The 26,282-nt window shown below is 46.1% G+C and overlaps 4 protein-coding genes across 16 annotated transcripts in view; 2 read left to right on the forward strand and 2 right to left on the reverse strand.

Annotated features, from left to right (window-relative positions):
* Window positions 1–1,592: 1,592 nt before the first annotated feature.
* On the reverse strand, window positions 1,593–12,823 carry LOC118175985 (protein SCO1 homolog, mitochondrial). Its single transcript, XM_035342697.1, has 6 exons — window positions 12,479–12,823; window positions 12,241–12,331; window positions 8,191–8,388; window positions 7,390–7,482; window positions 7,150–7,265; window positions 1,593–3,292 (listed from the first exon to the last, which is right to left on the reverse strand). Exons 1-6 carry the CDS (start codon window positions 12,692–12,694, stop codon window positions 3,164–3,166), a joined length of 843 nt encoding a protein of 280 aa, XP_035198588.1. The 5' UTR covers window positions 12,695–12,823; the 3' UTR covers window positions 1,593–3,163.
* Window positions 12,731–15,656, forward strand: ADPRM (ADP-ribose/CDP-alcohol diphosphatase, manganese dependent). The gene is made up of 4 exons (XM_035342686.1): window positions 12,731–13,316; window positions 13,789–13,905; window positions 14,376–14,667; window positions 15,433–15,656. The coding sequence occupies exons 1-3, from the start codon at window positions 12,752–12,754 to the stop codon at window positions 14,660–14,662; spliced, it is 969 nt and encodes a 322-aa protein (XP_035198577.1). The 5' UTR covers window positions 12,731–12,751; the 3' UTR covers window positions 14,663–14,667; window positions 15,433–15,656.
* On the reverse strand, window positions 13,457–23,158 carry TMEM220 (transmembrane protein 220). 10 transcript variants are annotated; one of them, XR_004755224.1, is made up of 9 exons: window positions 21,197–21,400; window positions 20,956–21,020; window positions 20,377–20,446; window positions 20,046–20,106; window positions 17,977–18,100; window positions 17,092–17,151; window positions 16,158–16,294; window positions 15,415–15,504; window positions 13,457–13,872 (listed from the first exon to the last, which is right to left on the reverse strand). XR_004755224.1 is itself a non-coding variant. In XM_035342693.1 (8 exons), the coding sequence occupies exons 1-7, from the start codon at window positions 21,281–21,283 to the stop codon at window positions 15,435–15,437; spliced, it is 537 nt and encodes a 178-aa protein (XP_035198584.1). In that variant the 5' UTR covers window positions 21,284–21,416; the 3' UTR covers window positions 13,457–13,872; window positions 15,415–15,434. The 10 variants fall into 10 exon arrangements, 8 of the variants coding, with proteins under 8 accessions (XP_035198584.1, XP_035198587.1, XP_035198580.1 ...); XR_004755223.1 differs by having other exon boundaries at window positions 15,415–15,613; window positions 21,197–21,399; XM_035342693.1 differs by lacking the exon at window positions 16,158–16,294 and having other exon boundaries at window positions 21,197–21,416.
* A 2,665-nt stretch (window positions 23,159–25,823) lies between these two features.
* Window positions 25,824–26,282, forward strand: part of MAP2K4 (mitogen-activated protein kinase kinase 4) — a 98,968-nt gene continuing 98,509 nt past the window's right edge. Inside the window, exon 1 of one of the 4 annotated variants that reach the window (XM_035342682.1) lies at window positions 25,824–26,216. In XM_035342682.1, the coding sequence (XP_035198573.1) occupies window positions 26,117–26,216 (100 nt within the window). In that variant the 5' untranslated portion in view covers window positions 25,824–26,116. The remainder of the gene's footprint in view (window positions 26,217–26,282) is intronic. The other 3 variants (XM_035342683.1, XM_035342684.1, XM_035342685.1) reach the window with 3 other exon arrangements.

A 26,282-nucleotide genomic window follows, 5' to 3' on the forward strand; every position in this document is an offset into this window, starting at 1 on the left:
CACTTGGCTGTAATCAAGAGAAACACAAGCAGGCTTCTAAGAGGCAGGCTAAATACCCTCTCCGATCATCTAAGACCGTGGGGACTAACAGCATGAGGGAGAAGATTCAAAGAGCTCAACAGGTCTGTGCTTCAAAATACCGTCTCTGCTTGTACTACTCACTGCTGGTTTTTGTTAGTTAATATGCACAACTCGCCTACTAGAGACAGAGTGCTTATAGCGTGGCCAGACATTTGGGTCACTGAGACCCATAAGGTGAGTGATATTTCCAGGTTGCTTTTCTCACAAGAGCAGATAAATATAATTTACCACCTTAATATGCTGTATTCTATGGCATAATCATGATTAAAACAAGTGCATCAGAAGTTCAAAAAGGAGGTGGTTTTCCCTGGTAAAGGTCATGATTAAAAAAAAAAAAAAAAAAAAAAAAAAGAAGAAGAAAAAAAGCAGGTCAATTGTGACCAGAATACACTATTGTAAATTCTTCTGTATACATAAACAGCTGAGGCTGTAGTTCAAATGAACATGTGCTCTTCTGGAGCAGTGAGGCTCAGAGCACTGAGTGCAGTTCCTGGTCTCATCAAGGCTAATTTCACAGAAACGCAGAAGAGCTGGCTGGAAGGGAACTCCAAAGGTCTCCAGTCCAGCTTTCCACTTAAGGCAGGACTATCACCAGCAGGTGAACTTCAAGACAAACTTGTGCACAGCCACAAGGACAAAGGAATGCAGAGCTAGAAGGTGCCAAAATAATTATTACAAGGAAAGTTTTTGAACATAAATTACCTCCAGGATTGTTGGAAAAAATAAAAGGTGAGGTAAGACTCTTTAGAAACAATGCTGATGCTTGCAGCCACTCTATGAAAACAAAATTATTATTGCCAGTGCCACTCATCACAGACACTAATATTATTGATAACACCTTGGATTTGACATGGCCTCTAACTGAAACATGACTTAGCATGTGAAATTTCCTTTGGAAGCTACCCATCTTGCTAACTGCCATCAAAACAGCCAGCACAAGAACAACAAACTCAACAGCAAAATCACAGAATTGTAGGGGTTGGAAGGGACCTCAAGAGATCATGAGGTCCAACCCCCCTGCCAAAGCAGGTTCCCTAGGCTGCCACGGTAGGTGTCCAGATGGGCCTTGAATATCTCCAGAGAAGGAGACCCCACAACCTCCCTGGGCAGCTTGTTCCAGTGTTCCGTCACCCTCACTGTGAAGAAGTTCTTTCGCATGTTGGTGTGGAACTTCCTGTGCTCCATCTTGTGGCCATTGCCCCTTGTCCTGTCCCCACAAACCACTGAAAACAGGCTGGCCACATCCCTCTGTCTCCCACACTTAAGATATTTGTAAACATCTATAATATCCCATCTCAGTCTTCTCTTCTCCAGGCTGAACAGACCCAGGTCTTTCAGCCTTTCCTCATAGGGAAGATGCTCCAGGCCCTGTATCACCTTTGTGGCCCTCTGCTGAACTCTTCCCAGGGCAAAAAGGGAGTTAAATACTATTAAGACACTAAATTTTCCCACTGTAAACCAATACACAAAAGTTCTTGGTGAGCCTTTAAAACAGAAAACAAGCCCCCCTAAATATATCCTGTATCTGAGAGGCAAAAAAAAATAAAACAAAATGCATCTTGAGTCTTCAGCAATCTTCCTGCCTTAGCGGAGTTTATAAGAGTGCAGTTTCAAACATATTTGATTGTAAGTCTTCACGTTACCCTCAGGAACTCACCATAATATAGGGTAGCTGCCCTAGACTATAGTACTTTATAACTGCTCTAGACCTCATAAGTTTACCGTTTTTCAGGATTTTGGAAAGATGGAAATTTACCATAGAAATTGCACCTTGCCTCTGCACAGCAATTTTCTCTTCCACACCTCACCCTCAGAAGAATGCCAATGATACCAGCAGTAGCACTTGTGTGCAGCTGTAACTGTCACTTGCACTGAGAACTTTTTTCTTTTGTGTCCTGTGGACCATTCTCTGGTGTTGAGCTAGCTCAAAAACAAGCACATCTAACTTACGAAATGAGTTGTACCACTATAGATCAACACTACTTTCGGAAAAGAGATAAAACACATTAAGTATATGAGGTTTGACCAGTATTCAGAAGTCTGATTTGACTGATAATGGAATATCATTAAACAAGGAAAAAGAAAAGAAAACAGATGCCTCACAATCATTCTGGAAATGAGACCCTTTTTTGCATAAACCCCTCTAGCACTAAAACACAGGTGATGCAGGCTGGGGTCTCTTCTAATGTTGTCCCTGTGTGCAGAAGAATACCAGACACACACTACAGTCACTCTTTCCTCTATTGGAAGGTGATTCCTGCAAAGCTTAGAACATGATAATTCTATAAAGCAATCTTTATTTTCAAATGATGCACTGCATAAAATGTATCTGGTTGATGGGCCTATGGATGGAGACAGATGCCCGTCATCCTCCTCATTTCAATCAGGCTGACTATGCATAAAATTATTTAGATCAAGAGAAAAAATCTATTTGCAACCCATTATTCATTTCCGTAGAAGTTATCAGTGTTTGCTTGGAGAAAACACCAAGAAAAAAAAAAATCATTTCCTTTCTGCATTCAAATGAGGACGGACGATAGGGCACATTACAAGGCTGATCCCATACATGGAAGCTGCTGATGCTTTCAACTCTCTTAATCTTCTCAGCCTATATAAAGAACTCTCTCTTTACAATATTGTAAGTATGTCTCCCAGAAAACAAAACACTGCAGGAAAAAAGGCAAAGGTCCTCTGAGGTTGCAATGACCCACATGGCTTTTCATCAAGTAACCATCCTTTGCTGATGTCTGGCCAAGAGATACCAACTAATTCTACAAGCGATACAGGTGTTCTTCAAAAATGAAATGTTTTCTCTTTTGCTCCCAAGATTGTTTCCAAGAAGTCCTGAATTTCATTCTGTAGCCCAGATCTCCCTGCAGATAATATCCATGGGGGAGGCTGTATACAGATTTTTGATAATGGTATTTTGCAGGAGTGCTGTTGTCTTTCTAATTTGGAAGAAAGGAAGCATGTGGTGAGAGAACATTATACTTGTATAATTCTGAGTGAACACTGAATACAGTGCCCAATTCAAGCCAAATCTACAGCTGATGTCACCATCAATCTTTGAAGACTTTGTGTTTTACGATCTGTATTTTCTCATGTGTGCAGCAATAGAAGCAGAAATCTCAGCACTCCTCTTATTCTGTCCATAATAGTCCACAAAGTCACCATCCGGCCCAAGGAGATACATTATTATTGTGTGATCCACCTGCAAGAAAGCACATAGCTGTTTAGTAAAAAAAGATCCTGCACTTCTCTCAAAGTCAGCAGTAACAGTATCCCATTCAGCCTTTCAATTAGCTGTCTGATGAGACTTCTTGCCAGCAAGCTAAAGTAAGATAAATAAAACTTTAGCATCACTTTGGTCACCTTTTGTTGTTCTACCTAACAAAATAAATAGAGAAAACTAGTTGCATACTCAGGATGCATGAAAGAATACTGTATACAGGAAAATCTTCCCTAAGCTGCAGGCACCCCTCCTTCAGCACACACAGGGCTAGGGAAAACATGAGGAAGTTTCAGTCTACTGGTCTTGCCCCCTCACTTTTCCCAGTTTCCTTCTACTTCTCCTAATGCTCCACAACCCCCACAATTCAGGCTTCCTACTGCTCGTATCATGTAAATCCAGTATAAATGGAGATGCTTCATTCAAGCAAATTCACTGTCAGTGTAAACAAAAGGACCGAGAGCATCACCGGGATACAGGAGTTACGGACAGTGGAGCTGATACACAGATAAATACCATGAGCTGATAGGGGGCTCCCTCTACTGTCTCCATGTGATGGTAACTGCAAACATCACAAGGAGTCTGAGCAGAGATAGCGGGAAAGAATTTGAAACTGTTGTTTGAATGCTTCAGGTATTCTAATTTGATTTATATAAAAAGTAGTTCCGTTTTAAGTACCTTAAATACACCACTGAAAATATGGTCTGCACCTATGACAGCATCTTTTTGAGTAAAGACAATATACTGAAAATAGAGGCCATGTATCTGTGATTGCGCCAGTGAGTACTTAATATATGAAATATACTCACTATATACTCACATGAGTATATCTCACTATATATGAGAGATACTCATGTACTAAGAGCATGTCTGTGTTTGAAATCAAGAAATTCTGTGGGTATTTCCAGCATAAGAAGCTAAAAGGACATGTTAAATTTGATAGCATTTCTGTCATCAAAGTAATGGTTCTTAAAGTTTTATTGACATGTGTAATTGAAATATATTGCTTTAGACTATCAAATATTCAAGGTATTTATTAAGCACCAGGACCTTTTAAAAAGGATCTGGATCATAATTCAGATCCTATAGCCCTTCAACTGGAAACTAACAAAAAAAAAATACAGGTAGCCTGCTCAGAGCATCTGAAATCCCTGGCCTTTGGAAGATTAAATACAGTCAGGAGGGCACGCTATTCATGTACAAAATATCACTATTTTTCCAAGCTCTGCCTGAAGCCTGCCCCATTACCACAGTATGGATGCACATGAGGTCATCATCTGATTTTAATTGCAATCTTCTAAACAACTGAATAAAAAACAAGATTAGATACACTGGCATTAAAACTTAGAAAATTGAAATTATTACATAAGAACTAGTAATATTCAAATAATACTTGAACAATGCAAATAGATATTTAGAAAACATACTTCTTAAATATTCATCTCAATGTTCTTCTCAAGTCAAAACAAGCAGAGAATAATTGGTTGCACTGGACCTCTTCCCCACCTCCTAGCAGTATGTGGAGGACACAGCGCTCACTCCTACACAAGTATCAGTCTTAGTCACTGACTGGCAAGACCAGTCCTTGCAAGACAGAATGTAGAAAAAAAATCCATCTTTAAGGAAATAAATTACAGAGTAACAATTACCTGGATAAGTCACAGATAGACTCAAAAACAGACTCAAGTTCTCCCTCCCAGATCTGCTATTACTGTTATCCTCTTTCCAGTTTGTTTCTGAGAGACCTGCATCCTCTGGCCTTCCTGCACTGAATACAGAGAGCTCACTGGCTATCAAAAGCAGAAGCTTATGACAAAACCTGTAGAGACACGTGCATACCATTCCTCTGGCACCACACCTGACTCAAGCTCTTAGGCTGCTCTCCTGCTCCTGATTCATGGGCCTTTCTTCCTCAATGTCCTCTTCTGCTATTTGCACACTCACAAGGCTCCCAGGTACTTAGCACAACCATAGCACAGCATAGCTCTGTTCCCTCTGGACCATGAAAACTTCTTCATAATTTATTATATCTCTAGTCACATCCTCCTCTTTTGTTTCCCCCTCCAGCTTCCCTTGAAGCTGCTCTCATCTAACGTAGTTATTTTCTTTGGTGAGATTCCTATACTTCCCCACTAGGATCATGCTGAAGACCAGGTGTGGTTTGTGAGAATTTATATGTGGTTTAATTCATAAACAGCAGCCCTCCTTCAGCTTTTGTGGCTTCTTTCCAACTTTTCATAAATTCTATTTACTCATTTAATGTCAGATTCTACAGATTCTTTCCCTCTTCTAAGTCCACATCTTTTGCCAATCCTTCTTCTATAATGCATTCTTGTATCCCCACCAACCATGTTTTATAAGACTGTTTTAGGCAGTATCTTCAGGCAGACAGTAGATTGATTAAAAGTGGTGTTAAATTTCCCCACTGAGTTCCTCCTTCCATACAAATATAGTATCTTAAGACACAGACTTCTGCAGCTTTTGAGCTGCCCATAAGTGAAAGCCAGTTCTTAATGTCCCACTTTACACCCTTTTTAGTAACCCAGATCGGTGCCTATTACCACTGTGACTCTTTTCTCTTTACTGAGGTCATGTGTTGCTTTTACTTTTTCTTTCTATGTATCACTTTTTTTTGTTCCATCATTTTTTTGTCTACATGCATAATTTGTTTGCTGCAGTCAGGTAGTTTTAAACCAGAGTAAGAATGGGATTACTGGATCAGACCCAAAACAATCTGCCTTAGCATCCTACCTCAAATACTGGCAAAAAATGGTTGTTTTAAAGAAGAGTAAAAAACCAGCACAGACAAAAAAAAATGCTATTTCCCCATATTATCTGCCAGTTTCCAAACATTTCTAGCTCACAAGCCTCCTCAGCGAAGCATAAATTACATCCATTTCTTATTTTTTTTTCCAAAAAAATAATCAAGTCTCCATGTGGGCTCATGTAAACTTCTACCAGTTGCATCTGCAGTAAGGGAATCCACTTCCCACCGGCTCATTTCAACAAAATACATCACCTTTCCTTTAGAATCTGTTTTTTGTTTTCTCTGATGCCCTTCAGTTCTTGTAAAAAAGGAAACATGATAATGTAATGTGTATCCTCACCTGTCACATCACTTGAACCTACTTCACTCTTCCAGTCTGCTCAGGATGTGGCAAGTGCAGAAGGCCTTGGCAGTAGCTCAGAACCCCTATAACCAGTCCCATTCACTTCCAGAAAGTAAGACTTTGACTACCCAGTTTATTCTTACATAAACCTCAGTTTCCCTTTTCCCACTATCACTCTATGCAATTTACTCCCACTTACTTTAGCATTAACATTCTTTCTCTTCCAGGTCATTTGACACAGGAGGAAGATTCCCACATTATCTGCAGGCAGACTTTGCATCATCCAAGCGTCATGCCAGGAAAACCCTGCTTCTTGGTGTCAGTTTGGCAGGGAGTAAATTGTTACTCATTTTCCTCTTATTTCTTCCTCTTCCTATTGCCATAATTCCCCAGTTCCCTTTTCACTTTGGAGCACATAGGAAAACAGCTAGACAAAAATGTTACATGATGAAAAAAAAGGTTCAATTCATTACCAGGCTTGGTAGCTTGTATGGTATTCTGCATGAAGAAATTGGACCGTGTGCTTCTAGAACTATATTTCAGTGAGGTTCTAAGTCTGTAAGAGGGAGCCTCTATATTGACTGAGACCTCTAAAACTCAACACATAGGTGCAATAGGCCTCTGTCACAGAGGGCTTCAGCAAGATTACAACAGCTGTCTTTTGTTTAAAATCTTTATCCTGTTCTTAACCAAAGTCGTTCATTAGGTAAACACCCTATATTTACTCACTATGTAATCGTTGTCTTCATCTTTGGGACCTTCACTGTAATACACACGGTAAGCTTTGGCCACTTGGTCAATTTGTGCTTTGCTACCAGTCAATCCAATCAGCTTCGAAGAAAATTCTACAGTGAAAGAAGAAAAGAAGATGTTTAGAAACTTCAGTGAAAAGAATCCTATCAAGATCCTCCTTTTCAGTACTCTTTATTACATATTATAAGACATCAATGTAGGAAAAAAAAATGGTACCTCTAACATATCTGGCAATGGCTTCTTCATTGTCCCTCTCAGGATCAATGGTGATGAAGAGTGGGGTCAGATTGGGCAAAGATGGAATTCTATCTGTAATCAGAAACATTAACAATTACACTTTTTCTTAGCAAGCGAAAAGTCGTTTCCTAGTCTCCCTTCAAACAAGGTCACATAACATCCACCCAAGTCCACCCCTAAGTGGCAAAGTAAAAAGGGCATTTTGTGTAGCTTAATTTATATAATACAAACTCTGAAAGAAACAAATGCCATGAAAACCAACATTATCTGCTTGTGCTGGGTGCAGCTACACTTCCAGCACTCCTAGCTGGACAGCGTGCCCTGCTTAGGACAAACGACAAATTGGCTCTGATGCAGGAAATGCCACTGCAAAGTACAGATATGAAGGCTCAATGGTTGAAAGCACACCTGTGATGATGGAACGAGAGGCCAGATGAAGACACGATTCAGGATCTTTCCCTCATGTTCCACTCATACCTTCTTCTATATTTTCTACGTTTTAGTCAACCCTGCCAACCTTCCTCCACTGTAGCCTGCCACTGTCATATTTTATGAAATAGAAATTCTCTGTTCCAGAATGGTCAGTGCTGTCATGTCCTAAACATCAGATTCTAGTGGCTGGAAGATTGATTTATATATCATTAAGCAATTAATTCAACTACTGAATATTAATTAGCATTCTGTAAAGAAGATCATCACTTATTACCACATGCAACATTTTACCACAATAAACCTTTGCCTCCTATAAAAAAGATTGCTCTGAAAACTGAATTCCCATACCAATTTCATCTACCACTTCAATCATTTTCTCAAGTTCATCAGGGCAGATGTCAGGGCAGTGTGTGAAGCCAAAGTAGATCAGCACCCACTGGCCGAGGTAGTCCTTGTTGGTCTTGGGCTGTCCCTCATGGTTTACAAGTGAGAAGGGCCCTCCCAGCAGCGGTTTCCCAATGCCTCGGTTTCGTTCTTTCTCCAGCTCTACAGGAAACAACAAGAGATCATGAACTTCCATGCTACAAACCCTGTCCCCACCCACAGGAGAGTCTGTGACGCCATCAGGAGTCGGGTGAGAAGTCTGTGTACAAGCCCAACACAGACAAGACTTCCAAGCAGTGTGTCTGATTTTAGACAATGTCCTGTACCAAATTTAGCCAGAGATAACCTCATTTGAAATGTAATAATCTCTAATCTCATAAAATCATCATCTGATTGTCATATTATCATCAAAGGTACATGAGATGGACAGGTACTTGGCCTGAATTGGTATGAAATAGAAAAACTGTCATCCTTCACAAATTGAATATATCCCAGCAGTTGTGCTATTTCCGAGTTTCAATGAACATGAAAAAAACGCGAAAATAAAAACATAAGCAGTTACTGCAGAATAGGGAAACACATGCAGAAGTCACGGACTTAAAAACTAAGGTGTCCATGAAACCCCATCTCCCCATCTGTGCCTATGACAACAGACAAGTTTCTCCTTTCCCCTGTGTGGTATTATGCATGGTGTATCTACTCTCAGTAGCGTGTAAGTAAATGTAAATAGTAATAGCAAAAGCATATATAAGAATTTTTCAATACTTAAGTCTTTAATTTTTCTATTTTCTATTTTTCTATTTTCTATTTTAAAATATTTAATTTTTTTCTCATTTTGGCTGAGAGGCTGGTGCCATGCCCAAGGTTTTGAATTCTATGACCATGGCAGTGCTTTTGAGGGATCAGGCATGCTGACGCCAGATGGGGCACTGCTGTCCAGGAGGGGCAAGAGAGTTCTGGGCAGTAAGCTGGCTGGGCTTATCAGGAGGGCTTTAAACTAGATGTGGTGGGAGAGGGGGATGAAGCTCTGAGCGAAGAAAGCATACCTGAGAACACTATCACTCTAAGCAACGGCAGGGAAATACTTGTGAATTGTCCCAGTGCAATCAGGGAGGGCTCTAGAAACACAATGTGACTGGTTGCTCAGCTGAAATGCCTCTACACCAATGTACGCGGCATGGGAAACAAGCAAGAGGAATTGGAAACCATGGTGCAATTAGACAAATATGACCTGATTGCTCTCACAGAAACGTGGTGGGATGGATCACATAATTGGAACATTTGAATAGAAGGCTACAAAGTCTTCAGAAGGGATAGACAGAGAAGGAAGGGAGGGGGTGTTGCCCTTTACACTAGGGAAGGAATTGATTGTGAAGAGTTGCCTTGAGAAACAGCCACGGACAGCTTATGGGTGAGAGTTAAGGACCACACCAATAAAGGACAGCTTGTGGTTGGGGTCTACCATAGGCCGCCTGATCAAGGGGAGCCTGTGGACGAGGCATGCTTGCTTCAACGACAAGAAGCATCGCACTTGCATGCTCTCATCCTGATGGGGGACTTCAACCATCTGGACGTCTTCTGGGAAAACTACACAGCAGGCTGTGAACAGTCCAGAAGATTCGTGGAGTGCATTGAGGTCCAGGTCCAGGTACTAGACAAACCAACCAGAGGAGAAGCGTTACTTTACCTGGTGCTCAGCAACATGGACGAGCTCGTTAAAGAGGTCAAGACTGGAGGCTGTCTGGGACGCAGTGACCATGCCCTGGTTGAGTTTGCAATCTCAAGGAATATGGGCCTGGCAAATAGCAAAGTCAGGGCCCCGAACTTCCAAAGAGCAAACTTCAAGCTATTTAAAGACCTAGTAGCTGAGATCCCCTGGAACACTGTCCTTAGGGACAAAGGAGCTGAGCAGAGCTGGGGACTCTTTAAGGATGTTTACCTTAGAGCACAAGAATTCTCCATCCCTGAGTAAAAAAGCGGGCAAGGAGGACAGACAACTGGGATGGCTTAGCAAGGACCTGCTGGTAAAACTGAAGAAATTGCACAGGCAGTGGAAGCAGGGACACGTGGCCTGGGAAGAGTACAGGGATGTGGTCTGGATGTGCAAAGATGGGATCAGGAAAGCCAAGGAACAAAGAGAACAGTTTGGCAAGGGATGCAAAGAATACCAGGAAAGGATACTATAGGTACATTGCTCAGAAAAGAAAGACCAAGGAGAGTGCACCCCCTCTCATGGATGAGAAGGGTGAACTGGTAACAACAGACATGAAGAAGGCTGAGGTACTCAACAACTTCTTTGCCTCAGTCTTCACTGTCAGTCAGGCTTCCCATGTTGTTCATTATCCTGAACCCGTAGATGGAGGCTGGGGGAGCAAAGTCCCACCCACTGTAAGTAAAGAGCAGGTTGGAGACCACCTATCTGAAAAGTCCTGGCAGTCAGATGAAGTCCCTGGTGACGGGAAAAAGAGAAACATCACTCCCTTTTTTAAAAAGGGTAGAAAGGAGGACCTGAGGAACTACAGACCGGTGAAGCTCACCTCTGCCTGGCAAGATCATGGAAAAAAATCTCCTGGAAGCAATGTTGAGGCATATGTAAGACAAAGAGGTGGTCTGAGACAGCCACCATGGCTTCACCAAGAGTAAATGTGCCTGACCAATCTGGTGGCTATCTACAATGGAGTGACTGCATCAGCTGACAAAGGACGACTGATCAATGTGATCTACCTGGACTTCTGCAAGGCCTTTCACATGGTCCCACATGACATCCTGGTCTCCAAATTGGAGAGAGATGGATTTGAAGGGTGGACCATTCAGTGGATAAGGAGTTGGCTTGAAGGTCGCACCCAAACAGTGGTGGTCAATATTTCTATGTCCAGGCCAGTGACGAGTGGTGTTCCTCAAGCGTCTGTCCTGGGACCAGTACTGTTTAATATCTTCATCAATGACATAGACAGTGGGATTGAGTGCACCCTCAGCAAGTTTGAAGATTACACCAAGCTGAGTGGTGCAGTCGATACAACAGAAGGAAGGGGTGCTATCCAAAGGGACCTGGACAGGCCAGAGAAGTGGGCAGACATGAAACTAATGAGGTTCAACAAGTCCAAGTGCAAGGAGCTGCACGTGGGTCAGGGCAATCCCAGGCATGAGCACAGACTGGGAGAAGAACTGACTGAGACCAGCCCTGCAGAGAAGGACTTGGGGGTTCTGGTGGATGAAAGGCTTGACATGAGCTGGCAGTGCATGTTTGCAGCCCAGAAGGCCAACTGCATCCCGGGCTGCATCAACGGAGGAGTGGGGAGCAGGGGAGGGAAGTGATTGTCCCCCTCTGCTCTGCCCTGGTGAGGCCTGCACCCACATCTGGGGCCCCCAGCACAAGAAGGATGTGGGGCTGTTAGAGCGGGTCCAGAGGAGGGCCACAAAGATGATCAAGGGGCTGGAGCACTTCTTTGAAGAAAGTCTGAGAGAGCTGGGGCTGTTCAGCCTGCAGAAGAGAAGGCTCCGGGGTAACCTCATCACAACTTTCCAGTACTTGAAGGAGGCTTATAAAAAAGATGGAGAGTGACTCTTTGCTCAACCAGATATTGACAGGACGAGGGGAATGGCTTTAAACTAAAAGAGGGGAGATTTAGATTAAATGTTAGGACAAAAATCTTTGCTCAGAGGGTGGTGAGGCACTGGAACACAGGTTGCCCAGAGAGGTTGTGGATGCCCCATCCCTGGAGGTGTTCAAGACGACATTGGATGACGCCCTGAGCAACCCCATGGAGACCCTGCCCATGGCAAAGGGGTTGGAACTAGGTTATCTTTGAGGTCCCTTCCAACGTAAACCATCCTATGAGCCTACGGTATAGAAGTACTTCAGATTTAACTACAGCTGGATACTGCAATGAGTAAAATCAGTTGAATGCTTTTTTGCCCAAACAAGAAGGAATTTGGAAAAAGGCAAGAAACAGCATGCCCCAACTGCCCACCCTGCTGTGCCCACCCTGCCCACCGGGCTGTGCAAATACTCACTCTCCTCCTTCGTTTTCTTCATCTTTTTCATAGCCACCAGGAGCCCTCCGCACACGATGAAGGTGGCCACCAGCGACCGCCAGGACACCAGCTACTGAAGAAAAAGTTTTTTAGTGCCTTGGCCCCGAGGCTCGGCGGAGGGAGCGCGGGACAGAGGCCGGGAGAAGCGGGGCCGCGGGGGCCCTTCCGGGGGATCCTGCCCGCGACCCCGCCCGCCGGTCGCGGCGCCCCCACTCACCCTCCTCTGCGGGGCCGCCCGCTGGCCGCTCCCCGGCGGCAGGCGGGACAGGGAGCGGCTGCCGGGCACGGGCACGGGAACAGGCAGAGCCCCGCGGGCCGGCAGCGGCACCGCCCGGCCGCTCAGCGGCCGGCCCCAGGCCAGGGCCGCGAAACCAGCGCCGGCCGCGAGGTGCCAGTGCCGCGAGAGCCGCCAGCAGCGCAGCGCCACCGCCATGCTGCCGCCCGCCCCGTCCCTCCCCTTCCCGTTCCCCTTCCGGCCCCGGCGGCCGCGATGGAGGCGGCGCCGCGCGTCTCCTTCGGGGTGGTCGCGGACATCCAGTACGCAGACGAGGAGGACGGCTGCGACTTCTTAGGGCGCCGGCGGCGGTACTACCGGCACAGCCTGCGCCTGCTGCGGGCCGCCGTGGAGGCGTGGGCAGCCGAGCAGCCGCCGCTCGCCTTCGTGCTGCAGCTGGGCGACTGCATCGACGGCGTCAACGCGCGGCGCGGCGCGGCCGAGGGCGCTCTGGAGCGGGTGCTGGCGGCGCTGCGGCGGCTGCCGGTGCCGGTGCACCACGCCTGGGGCAACCACGAGCTCTACAACTTTTGCCGGAACCGCCTGGCAAGCAGCGGCCTCAACAGCCGCCCCGCCGCCGCCCCCGCCGCCGGGCCGCCCGCGGGGCCGCCCGGGGACTGCCATGCCTACCACTTCAGCCCGGCCCCGCGCCTCCGCTTCGTCCTGCTCGACGGCTACGACCTGAGCGTGCTGGGCAGGGACCCGGTCAGCCCCCGTCACCGGGAGTCCTTGCGGCGGCTGAGGGAGAAGAACCCCAACGAGAACCTCAACAGCCCGGCAGGCAGGTCCCGCCGGGCGCCACACGCCGGGGCGGTGCTCGGGGGGCTGGCGCCTGTGCCCGGGCTCCGGCCGGGAGCGAGCCGGGCAGAGCTCTGGGCTTACGCAGGCGCTTCCCCCGACCTCTCGTGCTGCTCTGAGGCTTTTTAGATGGGTTGATGTTGGGTCGCGTGTCCTGCGGCACAAGCACGGAAGGCACCTGTTAGCGCGGGTGCTGCGGCTGTGTCGAGCCACCCCAGCCACGACAGCATGCAGGGACACAAGTGGAAATGCTGTGCGTGCAATATGGCCAACCCCCACCCCAACAGTAACTTTTCTTGCATCTGTCCACAGAGGCTGCAGTTCTGATCTGAGATGTACAAAAAGGAAGCTCTAAGAATAAACCATTTCTCATAAGTAGATTTACATAATTAAAAGTAAATAAGGAAGTTACAGTAGGTGTATGCACATATGCCTAACATTCTTCTTCATTGCAGGGCTCAAAGAACCCCAGTTTGTAGAGTTTAATGGAGGATTTAGCCAAACCCAGCTGGACTGGTTCGATGAAGTTCTCAAGTTCTCTGATGAAAATCAAGAAAAAGTTGTAGTTACGGGTAGGTGGATATGGGGGATATAAGCAAAAAAGTTAACTGAGGAAAACATATAGTACCATAGGTACGTATGTAACCTGTAAACTTGGAGAATAGCTACCCTGTCTCACACTCAGGTGAGCTTGCTGGGTACAGGTAGAAGTCTGAACTTCCCACCAATGAAAGCAGCTTGTCCGGAGGCAGAGTTTGGTATGTTTAACATACTAATTTAGATTGACAAACCAGAAGTGATCTTGCAGTATCACTTAGTATTGCTGAGAGGAGACTTAATATTCTGATATTAAGATGCTCCATAAAGAAGAAAATGAAAAATATTTGAAATAAATACTAGAGCTCTATAGATTCTCCGATTTTCCCTGGACTGTAAACCAAAGTGACTCTGTAGCTTTTATAGAGAATCCCAAAAGATGGAGGGGTCTGCACTGACCATTGTTATGTGCTTTAAGTAACTCTTCTTTCCCTCTCATCTGCAGGTCATCTGCCCATTCATCCAGATGCTTCAGACAAAGTTTGTTTAGCCTGGAATTACGAAGATGCGCTTTCAGTCATACACTCTCATCAATGTGTCGTCTGCTTTCTTGCAGGACACCTGCATGATGGTGGCTATTGTTTAGACTCACATGGTGTTCATCATCTGACTTTGGAGGGGATTATTGAGACTCCACCAGAAAGCAATGCCTTTGGAACTATTTATGTCTATGATGATAAAATGGTATTAAAGGGAAGGGGCAGAATTTCAGACAGAGTTATGTATTTCTAAAAATGGTAAGCATACATATACAAATTGTTCTTCAGGAAGTAGTCAGACTAAAAAGTATGGGATCCAGCATGTTCTTTGCTTGTAGAAAGATCTACACAGCTGATCCTTAATTCTAAAAATTATACTTCTGTAAAGAAACAGACTTATTTTCTTCTTGGAGAATAGAGAAGGCCAGTAACTGTGTTTGAAATATATATACTTGAATGCAGAATGTTGACTTGAACCACCCGATCTTGAACAGATTGTTACTTACTGTGAAAAAAAAAAAAAAACTCACTAGTTCGTTGGTGTTTTGATTTTTGTTTTTGTTTGTTTTTTTTTTCCAATTTATATATATTATATATGTCAGATTTAAAGCATGCAAAATTGTACCTGCATAGAAGCGTTAATGTTTTTGTATGTCTTTAGTAGAAAAGTCCACCCTGTAGCCTAATGAGGTCTTAATATTGCTTCAAAAAGCTGAAGTAATTTTCAAAAAAGAAAAGCCTGAGAAAAATGGACACCGTCTGTGCTATGTCAGAACACAGGCCCGAGCTTAAAAATAAAAATAATATAAATTAAAGCGGGAAGACTATGGCATCATGTAATGCTGCAGATACACCAGCTGGGATCTACGTGTGCTCAGCCATGTTAGCCTGCAGCAGTATCGACGTAACAAGCCCTGACTTGGGATGACTTAAAGTATGGCGCTGTACTGCAACTGAACCCATGCTGGCTCACACCCTGCCAGCTTGAGTGTCCAGCATATTCACCTGTGCTTCCTTCTCCAGGATCAGTGATGATGGAGCATGGTTACTGTCTCTGGGTTGCTGCATGGGTTCTGCTTTCCAGGACCAGAAATTCTGCGAGTTGTGACAGTGACTATGTCTGCTGATGGCAGTCGAGCATGCATCTCACAGAAAATAAAGAAGTTTTCACTGGATTTTCTTTAGAAAAATAGGATTTACTACTTTGTCAAAACAGTAATTACAATTAAAGATAATAAAAACATTGATTTAGATATATTTATTTTACACCAAAGATTTTAGTATAGGAACAGAAATACAGACTGCTTAATCTTTCAGAGAATCTCAGTGGGCTATCCAGGTGGATACGTTGGAAGTTTTACAGCTGTAAAAAGTCATTTATTGAAACAAAGTGCTTGGTATACTTTTCCGTTATGTTACTGAACAGTAGCCTTCCCAAGGTACAACATGGGAGGAGAGTGTGGACCAGGGAAGCCAGAATATTTAGAATAATTAACATTAACAGATTAGGTCAACAGTGCTTTGAAAACATATGAAGAAGCAGGCTGAACAATAATTTCCATAGAAAAATTCTCCACTCGGATTTGACGATGTTCTTCAATTTATTTCTGGTGCCTATTGACAAACACTAAGCTACACTGTTGGAAGCATCAAGGCATTCCTGGATCTTATCAAACTGATACTAACCTTTCATTAAGAACCAAAAAGCAGAGGCACTAAGGTCAGAATATTTATGTACATTTTCCCACCTGATTAAATCACAGTTTTACAGTGTGTTGGCCAAGATTCTCGCATCTCTTTGTTCACATAAATGTACAGCCATGAAACAAAGGGGAAGAGAGCGACCAAGACTGCAGCAGTCAGATGAGTTCCACCCAGTGGATTCCTACAATGAAGCAAATGCAACGGCGCTATCTGACTGCCACCACTCATGTTGCTGTGGTTGGCTAAAGACAGCAGAGAGCCGAGCCTTTGGCTGCTGTAACGTAGTTTCTGTAGTTGGATCAGCAGAGTCCCATAGAGCCCTTCACTGGAGATGTACCATGTGACAGCAGAAAGTTTTTCTGACACTTTCTCAGGCTATATAAAACAGCTGAAAAAAAGCACTCTGCCAAGAGCACAGTGTATGTATTGCCAGCACAAAGCACTGTTTGGCAGATTGAAATTTTTCATGCTCCCAGGTAAGAGGAATTACTTTAGTAGAACTGCTGTAGCACAGTTCTCTGAAGAGGCCAGAGGGGAAAGTTCTGCCTGCATCCCTGCCTGCACTGGGAGGATGCAGCAGACCACAGTACACAAACCCTCACTGGAAAGTTCTGTAAACTGGGAGCAGAAATGGTTTTGCAGCTTTCATTAGCAGTTTCATTAGTTCATGTTCACTAGCCTGTTCCACAGAAAGATCACGCTGTCCTTTTCCAAAAAAACGGAATGTGTCTCCTGCCCACTATGGTAGAAGCAGCAGGAAAAAATGTTTTGTTAAGCTTTGTCTACCACTCCCCCCACCCCATCCTCCTTCAGATCCTGTGCAGGATCCTACAGGCCACAGCACCAAATACTGCTGTGCTCAGGATTACGGTTTAGACAGTAATATGAAATAGAAAAACAAGCAGCCAAAATCACTTACATGTTTTCAAGAAGCTAGTCACTAAATATGAACATTCAAGTGGATTAAGAAAAACTTACTTTTCTGAACTGCGACAAAGACTCATCCATATTGTAATAATCACCAGACCAAATAACTCTCTAAAAAAAAAAAAAAAAAAAAAGAGATAAAAAGAGAGATCAGAAAATAATGCAAACATCTGCTTGTTTGTGAAAAATACAACTTTCCTCAAAAAAAAAAAATAGATGAAGTACGGGCTGTCTCCCTTTGGAGAAGTTCAATATATTTTACAAGGTTTTAATTACACTAAGTAACTTTGTCTCCCACCTCAAATCTACAAATACACATGATCCAGCTATACAGCTGCAGAAATTCCTGCTTCCACTTTTGTTCCACTGCTAAACTTACATTCTGTAGCACATTTCCCTTGATATAGAGTGAAGCAACATCCCAGCATTCATCTGTAAACAAGCACTACCTGCCACTTCTTCCCCTCTACACTGAGCAAGCACCCAGCAAACAACCAAATGATTATCCAGGTGCAAAATCCTCCCTCCCTCTCAACCCCCAGCAATTCAGAAGACTCAGCAGCCTGTGACAGATAAGCATGGATATGGTATGACAAAAACCTCAAAGGTTTTTAACACAAAATCATTTCTATAGTTCCAGTAGCAGAATGCAAAGCTATTTCACAGTATCAGTGCTGTGTCTTTGAAAGCCAGAACTGCCCCCACAATTAAATCTTGCTATCTCAGTCAGGTAGGATTCAGGCATAATTAGGATTCACCTTTCAGTTCTTTTGTCCAACAAATTGCTGTTTTGTAACTCTGTGATCCTTTCTCCTTAGGTTGATTCCCCTGGACTGACACCATCATTGCAACAGCTCAGTTGAGCCTATCAAAGTGACCCACCAGAAGGAGATGGCCTGGTGCACCAAATTCATGCAGGGAAAACTCACTACTTACCTGCCTTCCTCTTCATGTAAAATGTTTCCTTGAGTGTATGCAAACAAAGAACAAGCCAAGGCAATGGTTCCAAAAATACAACCAGCAGAATGAAGGTCACAGAGACTTCTCCAAACCACGTTTTCTGAGGAAAAAAAAAATAGGCTGGCAGGAACTGCAGTGTAGCATGAAGTGAACTGAAAAACAACCCTATGATTGAAAAACAACTGCTAAAAAACAGATGCCTACAACAAGCATATAAGTCTCAGGCAGGACGACAGAATTAATACCAGCATCTTTATGACCAGGGAAAGTGTTGCTGGAATTGTATGCTAGTGGGTTTGGGTCTTGTTTTCCTAGGAATGCAACCTCTTGGCAGCAGTGCCTCAAAGAAAAGTTTATTGATCGCCCTAGCAAACAAAGCAGACTCCAGCACTCAATATGCACAGAAGATGACACGACAGATTACAAACGGAAGTTTGGTTAAGCAAAAGGAATGTCCCTTCTCGAGTGCAAACCACGTTCCCGGAGGATCCAGGGCTCCAGGGAGTGATTCCCAACCCTCAGCAGCACCAGTGAGCTAACAGCACAATGCAGGGAGCTCCATCCTTCACGTTCCCTGATAAGCCTCTGTCTAACCTTTCACCAGTGATTATGACAAACACTGACATCTCTGCTTGTGGGCTGGGGACTGATGTTTTAAAGACAGAAAAAGAGATGTGAAAAATCTGAATGGACCCACAGATTTTTCTGGTTTACGATGTTCATCCTCAAGAGCTCATGGGAGAGAGGTGAGCAAATGATACAGGCAGTGCTCCGTCTGATCACAACAATGTCAACAGCAAACACCACAAAGTAAAAAGTAGCCTTTCCTAGTCACTGACCCCTCCAGGAAAGCGTTAAAGATGATGGGCTGCAAAAATTCAAGAACTTGGCATAACCTAACTTCATTACTGATCCTACAGTAAACTGAACTTACTACATCTCTGCAGAGGCTGAATCAGAGTCTTCCATGGACATGAATGATAAATATCACTTGTTGGATTTACATAAATGTCAAATTACACAACAGTTGTGCTATTTTAATCTTTATTTCTTAGAGATCATGGTGCAAGTAACAAATTTGTAAGTTTAACTTGCAGATTCTCTTGACCAGCCAAATGCCATTATGTTGAGGCTACATCTACCACACAAATAAACCTCCTCCAAAATATTTAACATCACAGATGGGTTTTGGTTTTATGAATGCTGCTGTTTTGTGTGCCTAAGGTACCCAGAATGGTGAGATAGTGTAAGAGTGTGGTTTGTGACAACAACAATGTACTCTTGAGGATTTTCCTTTCTGGTATAAGTATGGTTTTAGTTTATCCAGATTAAGTATTCACCCAGCTAAAACACAGTCACTTTGTGTATATCAAGAGTAGTCATTTTAAAATTATCTCCACTGGATTAAAACATACAGAAAAATGAATTTTCTGGAGTCCTGGACCAAATCTGATCTGACCAATTATTTCAACACATCATATGGTGTTAGCCTTCAGCATGCAATGTTGGAAAGTCAGTCATAGCACAGACAGAGTGTCTCCACCACTGCCCTTGCACTCTTTGGAGCAGCTGTATTACAGCTAATGCTTGATACTAAACAAGACCTTTAGCTCTTTCAAAGCATTGCACTGAGCTTAATTTCTTTTATATGAGATAGATAAGCAAAAACACAGCTTTAGAACAGGGAAACCATGTTGATTAGACTATGTGCTAAGGTGAACATCAGAGACAGGTTCAGAACGTGCTCCCAGACTTGTGCTCCATGTGCTCCACTTATTCCATGACTGCTTAAACCGGGGTGCAGTGATAAAATCATCCCAGAAGCAGGCCTTTATGCAGGGCTCCTGGGTTTGCTTACAGCAAGTTCAACTACAAGTACTAAAGCAGACAGCTTTTGTAGAAGCAGGTACCAGAGCTTTCTGCCCTCAAAAAAGGCAGTAGGACATGTTTCCATGCAGCCTGATCTTAATCTGTGACTCAGTGAAAACAAACTTTCTGGAGGCAAAATTTGAGCAGAGATTCTGTTTTACACGACAATACTATACCTGTGACTGAAGGGTTAAGGCCAACAAGCAGTGTAAGGGCAGCCGGCACCAAGTAGACAACCTGTTAATGAAACACAAGTATCCTTTACAGCAAAATTTATGAAGGTAAGGAAACAGAAGCAGTCACCCATAGCAGCACTTCTTTTCCACAGCAGTTTGCCAGATGCACAGAACAGCCATTCAACTCTGTCCCTTTGGCATGCCCTGGTAGTGCTAGTGCTCTTCCGAGTGTAGCAGCAGGCCAGTGCTTCCTTACCACCCACAATCCTTGCACAGCACAGCTGAGACGGTCACCTGAGCACCAGCCCTTGTGCCTGGGCTTCAGGCTTACCTGAGCTCTTGCTGCCCAACCAGCCTGCTGCACCAGCCCTGAACTGCAGTGTGGTCCCCAGGGAGAGTCCATGTAAGAAACATCCTCCTGCACCGTGACCTCTGCCTGTGCTGGGTGGGAGCAAAAGCAGCCTCTGCTGCCACGTCCCAACACCACCACTATGAGCAGGGCTCAACTGCACAAGGGATGTAGGGGGTGTGCATGGACATGGAGAGGACAGGGACAATTCCCACCCACCCAGCAGCTCCTGACATGTACAGAGAGACCTCCCTGGGCCCCTGCAACTCAAAGCCCTGCTCACATTGATCCAGGGCCACTGGTGGCTGTTCCCATGCCTGAGAATGACAGGAGTGGGCAGAGCGGTGCAGTTTTCTTTAGGTTTCTTCTGAGACTCAGGGGTCCCTGCTGAGGTCAGTGGTGACAGAAGGTGAGCTAAGGCAAGCACAGGTGGTGAAGGAGACCTGGTGGTGACAAGGTCAGGAGGCCTAGGGCCCAGGCAGGGAAGAACCTGAGGTTTGGTGCTCTGCAGGCCAGGGGCAGAGCCTCAACCCCAAGCAGACAGCAGAGCACAGCACCTACCTTCTGCCCTGCGCCACGCTCCAGCCTGTACTCACCACCCAGAGCCCGGCGTCGGGGTCGTTCACCTGCAGCAAGGAAACGCACGCTGAACCTCTGCAACCTCTGTGCGGGCTGGGCCGGGCTCGGCAGGCGGGACAGGGCGGGGAGCAGAATGTGGGGGCCATGGCCTGCCTCAGATCTCACCAGTGCCCGGGCCCACCGCGGTCTAGGGCAGCCCCCGGGCCTTGCCCACTGCCCTCACCTGCACGGCAGCCGCCAGCCCGAAGAAGGCGGCCATGAGCAGGTTGCAGAGCTGCCACAGCCGCCTCGCCGAGCTGCCGCCTGCCATGGCCGGCGCCAGCCTCCGCCTCCGCTTGCAGAGGGATGGCCGCTGAAGCCGTGCGTTCACCGCCCCGGGCCCGCCTGCCGGGCTGGCTGCGGCCGCCCTGAGGGGACGGCCAGAGGAGAGGTGCGGGGCCGCGCTCTGCTCGCTAGAGTCAGATGATACACCAAAGGGCAGGGGGCACAAGTGGTTGGGCTTGGAAGGTTTTGACCTTTGTCCTCACCAGCAGGGTCGTGCAGCCTGCCACAGGTCGCCAGACAGGCTGTGCGATCTCTGGCCTTGAAGATTTCTGAGGCTTGCTCACCTGATCTGGTGTTGGTGATAATCCTACTTCAGGTGACATGTTGGGCTAGAGATGTACAGACATTCCTTCACACCATCATGGCCATGTTTCTGCAAAACTCGTATATGGAAGAAAATTAGATCTTTGTCCCATGAAATAAACATGAAAAACCTATACAGTAAGACTTCTAAGTAGCTATGCAAAAGCATAAAACCTTCAAGAGGGGCCCTGTGGTCCCTGCCTGAGCTATGCTGTAGCTATGCCCATCTCCGGCTCAGCCATAGCCACGTCTGTGTTTGCCTACAGAGCCTACCGGGAAGAAAGATTCACGTATGCTATATTAATCTTGGTGTCAGGTATCTGAAACAGGATTCTTTTTTTTTTGTCTATTGTAGAAATAACTAAGCCTGCTGACAGCTGGCATCAGAGAAGAGAAAGCCAGTGAGCTTCTCATAGGCATCTTATTTCTCCCAAAAGCGATGAACAGAGACAGCTCTGGGTATCACAGATTGGAAATATGATGATCTTGAAGAACCACAGGTATAGGAGAGGAATAGCAAGCCAGGGATAAAAGGAGGCTTTTTTATTATTATTATTTTCCCAGCCAGGAGATTGAGATTTAAATCACTATTTTTGTAACAACCCTATAGTCTAGGATTCATTTTATATTTAAGAAGACATCCAGTCTTTTTGTATTGTCTGCAGAACAAAAGGGATACTACTCAGAAAAACAGCACTTCCTAATCATTCCCTGACCACTTATCACCCAAAGTGATAATTATTTACAAAATGAAAGGGGGTTCTTAAGAAATATAACATCTACTGTGTCCATTAACCAAAGCTGAGTATCTGCCAGATTATTTCTCCCACTAATTTCAGTAGCAGCATTCAGCCCCACACAGAATTAGTACTCACTGAACTGTTATGCGGAAGACACGTTAATACATTTGTGGAGGGGATTAATGCTCACCTTGTCCTGTTATTTGTAACTAAGTCTTTCCTTGAGCAGGTTATGAGAAATTAAATTACTGCGGAGAATGTCACAGAGAAGTAAGAGCCCTCTTTGTAAATGGCTGCCATTGTTACAGCTCCACTGAGTAGGCTTTATGGCTCATAATAATTGTCTTATTCTGTACATTAAACAATTGCTGGCGGCTGCAGGCATAACAGCAGGCCATGTCCAATATAACTAAATCCCTCTACATGTTTAAATTGATTCACACTCCCATCCTAAAGCTCAGCAAAATTAAACTGCTCTCTACAGGTAACTTTAAGAGTAAAACTTTCCTATTAAGCATTCTGGTAAAGGAGTACCAATGCTTAGAGAAAAGCTGGAGGACTACAATCCAACAGGATACGTATATTTTGTTCTCCTCTTACCAAACCCAGCTTGAAGTGTGGATTTGCAAGAGCAACAGGCAAAATGTCCCTGCAGTTTTTCAGTAGGTCCCTGGTAGCTGCATTCCCCTGGTGAGGCACCAGGAACTACACTGTATGACTGGTTCATCTTTTAAGGACATGGGACTTCACCAGAAAGCACTTGGTCATGATTTTCTTTGTGGTGCAACCTCTGCCTCCTGATCTTCAGTCCATTCCCTTCACCTAAAGGAGAGAAGGTGTCTCAGGCTAGAAAACAGAAATGTCAAGGACTTTTAGCTGGGTAAGAAATGATAGTGGTGTTAGTAAGAATAAGAGAGATGAATATAAGACAGAGTATGTATTTTGTTAGAGCAATTTATATAATGGAAAAATAAAGGTAGAGATGGTTTTCAGGCACACCATCTCTTTTCAGGTAGGAAAAAAAGGTGTGAATTTCTCGCAGTCACCTGATTATGAGCCAGCAGTGTGTTCAGGCCAAGAAGGCCAACAGCATCCTGGCTTGTATAAGAAGCAGTGTGGCCAGCAGGGCTAGGGAAGTGTTTGTCCCCCTTTACTCAGCTTTGGTGAGGCCGCACCTCAAGTACTGCATTCAGTTTTGGGCCCCTCACGACAAGAAGGACATCGAGGTGCTTGAGCGAGTCCAGAGAAGGGCAACAAAGCTGGTGAAGGGTCTGGAGAACAATTCTTACAAGGAGCGGCTGAGCAAGCTGGGATTGTTCAGCCTGGAGAAGAGGAGGCTCAGGGGCGACCTTATTGCTCTCTATAGGTACCTTAAAGGAGGCTGTAGTGAGGTGGGGGTTGTTCTGTTCTCCCACGTGCCTGGTGGTAGGATGAGGGAGAGTGGGCTAAAGTTTCACTAGGGGAGGTTTAGGTTGGATATTAGGAAGAACTTCTTTACTGAAAGAGTTGTTAGGCACTGGAATAGGCTGCCCAGGGAAGTGGTGGAGTCACCATCCCTGGAGGTCTTTAAAAGACATTTAGATGTAGAGCTTAGTAATAGTCTAGTGGAGGACTTGTTAGTGTTAGGCCAGAGGTCAGACAAGGTGATCTTGGAGGTCTCTAGATGATTCTGTGATTCCCTTCTAGGTTTCTATTTGCTAAGGTTTTTACTTCATCCCCACCTGACCCATGTTGCAGCTGCATTGCTGCCATGTCCATGCCTTGCCATGTCCCCACTGGGCCAGACCTTGATCTGGGAACTTCCCAGTTTATCCTCAAATCTGCCTCGTCACGGTAGTCTTGTCTGGCAGTCTGGTGTCTTGGCTGAATCCACTTACTGTTACAGGACCTGCCCTGCTCGCCTTGCCCAGGTCTGGGCCCTTGCTGCGGAGGCCATTGCCCTCACGCTTCATTAGGGTCAACTCCTACAACTCCTCCCTAGCTGTCCTAGGTGCTCCCTGACATTGGGTACGCAGAGATATAGGGCTGGGATACTGCTCTGCCAGGGGTACCGTGTTCCCTCTGAGAATAATGGAGAAGAGGATAAGGGCACACCTTCTCCTGGAGATGAGTGCTTGTGCTGCTGCATGCGGTGGGGCCTGTGGCTTCTCTTGCAAATTTGGCTGAGGTCTATGAATATAGACTGAATATTGCCACCAGCTGTACCTAAACTGTGTTTAGGAAGGCCAGTTCCTGTGGGCAGCTCTGGGTGTGAGTGCTTCCTACTCCCATCCCCCCAAAGCAGTGGAGAGGACAGACTGTACATGCAGCTTTGAACGAGCGAGTGATGGCTCCAGAGGAAGCAGCCACCACGTAGGACGGCAAAGGGTTGCAGCCTAAGATCAAACCCAGCAAATAGGTCAATTGGATTTGGGCCTGAGTGTGTGAGGAGTGCAGTCAAGCATTTGCCCAGGTGAAGGCAAATGGTATCTGTGGTGAGGAGGAAGCAGACTCTGCTGTCCTTGCAGCAGACGGAGGACGGAACAGAAACAGTATTTAGTCAAAACCAGCTCTTTTATCAGTGGATCTCAATTTATAAAGGAGATCAGAATTATTTCTATGATACAAATAAGGACACAAGGACCGCTGTAGGTGAAGGGTCTCCTCCACGATATGTGGTGGGCTAGAGAGTCTACTTCCCTGTAGACCAATTTCTCCTCTAGTCCCTGTCATGTGCTGTCCCTAAGGCTGTAAGTTTGCTGGAACTAGAGTTAGGATCAGAAACCAGGTAGAGGCAATGTGCTGGAACAAACAGTAGCTAATGGAGGAAATAAAATGATGATGATGATGATAATGGTGGTGGTAAAAGGGGCTTGATGCCCTGGCTATTATGGAAAACAGGAGGAAGTTACACTCTGCAGTGGCTAGGGAAGATGTTTCAGGTAAGACATGAAAAGACAAGTCTGCAAGTAGCTGCTTGTGCAAGAGCAAGTCATGGGTGAAGATGAGAAATGTGATCAAATTGGTTGGACAAACTGCCTTCCCTCAGGAGGCCTCACTGAGGCAGGAAGATGGGAGACTGGGGAAATGAGACATTTGGGCACTCCTGGTCAAGGAGGCCATTATGGTCAAACAGTGGGACGTGCCATCACGTTGGGACCACAGCACAGCACAGGACTTCTGAAAGAAACACGGTGGTCCCAAAGGGGCTTATGGCAAAGGGAGTGGGCGATGCTTCACTGCCAGAGAGAACAGGAGGGATGCAGAACATGGATGCTGGAGATGGGGCAGGCGTCTCGGCGGCCGTGGGGGCCGGCTGATGGAGGCGCCCGGGCACAAACGCTTCCTGGAGTCCCACTCCGCAGGCCGGGCGCCGCCACCCGCGGGGGGCCGAAGGCAGAGCGGGGCGCAGAAGGGGGGGCGTGCAGGAGACATCGCGGAGCGCCCCCCGACCGTGAGGGGCAAGGGCTCGGCGGCGGCGAGCGGAGGCCCCGGCCGCGGCGAACGGGCCAGTGGCGGCAGACCCTGGCCCCGTAGGCGGAGGCAGCCGCGGGGCATCCCGGCCCCAGCCGCCGCCCGCCGGGGAGAGGCCGCAGCCTGGGCCCGCAGCGCGGAGCCTGGGCGGCCGCTGCGGTTGCCCCGCCTGGGAGGGGTTAAGCGGGAGCCCCAGCCCGGGGGCGGACGGCGGACGGGAAGGCTCCGGCGCCTGCTATACGGCGTCGGGGCTCTAGGTGTCCTGCCTGGGAGGGTCCCTGCTGCATTGCAGCCTCCGCGCCGCTCCGTCTCTGGCGCACACAATGGCGACTCCCAGCCCCAGCAGCGGCTCCGGCTCTGGCGGCGGGAGCGGGCCGGGCCCCGGCGGCCCGCCGGCGCACGCGGCCGTTAGCAGCATGCAGGGTAAGCAGCCCCGCGCTAGGCCGCGGCCCGGCCGCGGCTTCCGGGCCGGGAGGCGCGCCCCGCTCT

The sequence above is a fragment of the Oxyura jamaicensis genome, chromosome 18 (genome assembly GCF_011077185.1).
Source record: "Oxyura jamaicensis isolate SHBP4307 breed ruddy duck chromosome 18, BPBGC_Ojam_1.0, whole genome shotgun sequence".
NCBI classification, from domain to species: domain Eukaryota; kingdom Metazoa; phylum Chordata; class Aves; order Anseriformes; family Anatidae; genus Oxyura; species Oxyura jamaicensis.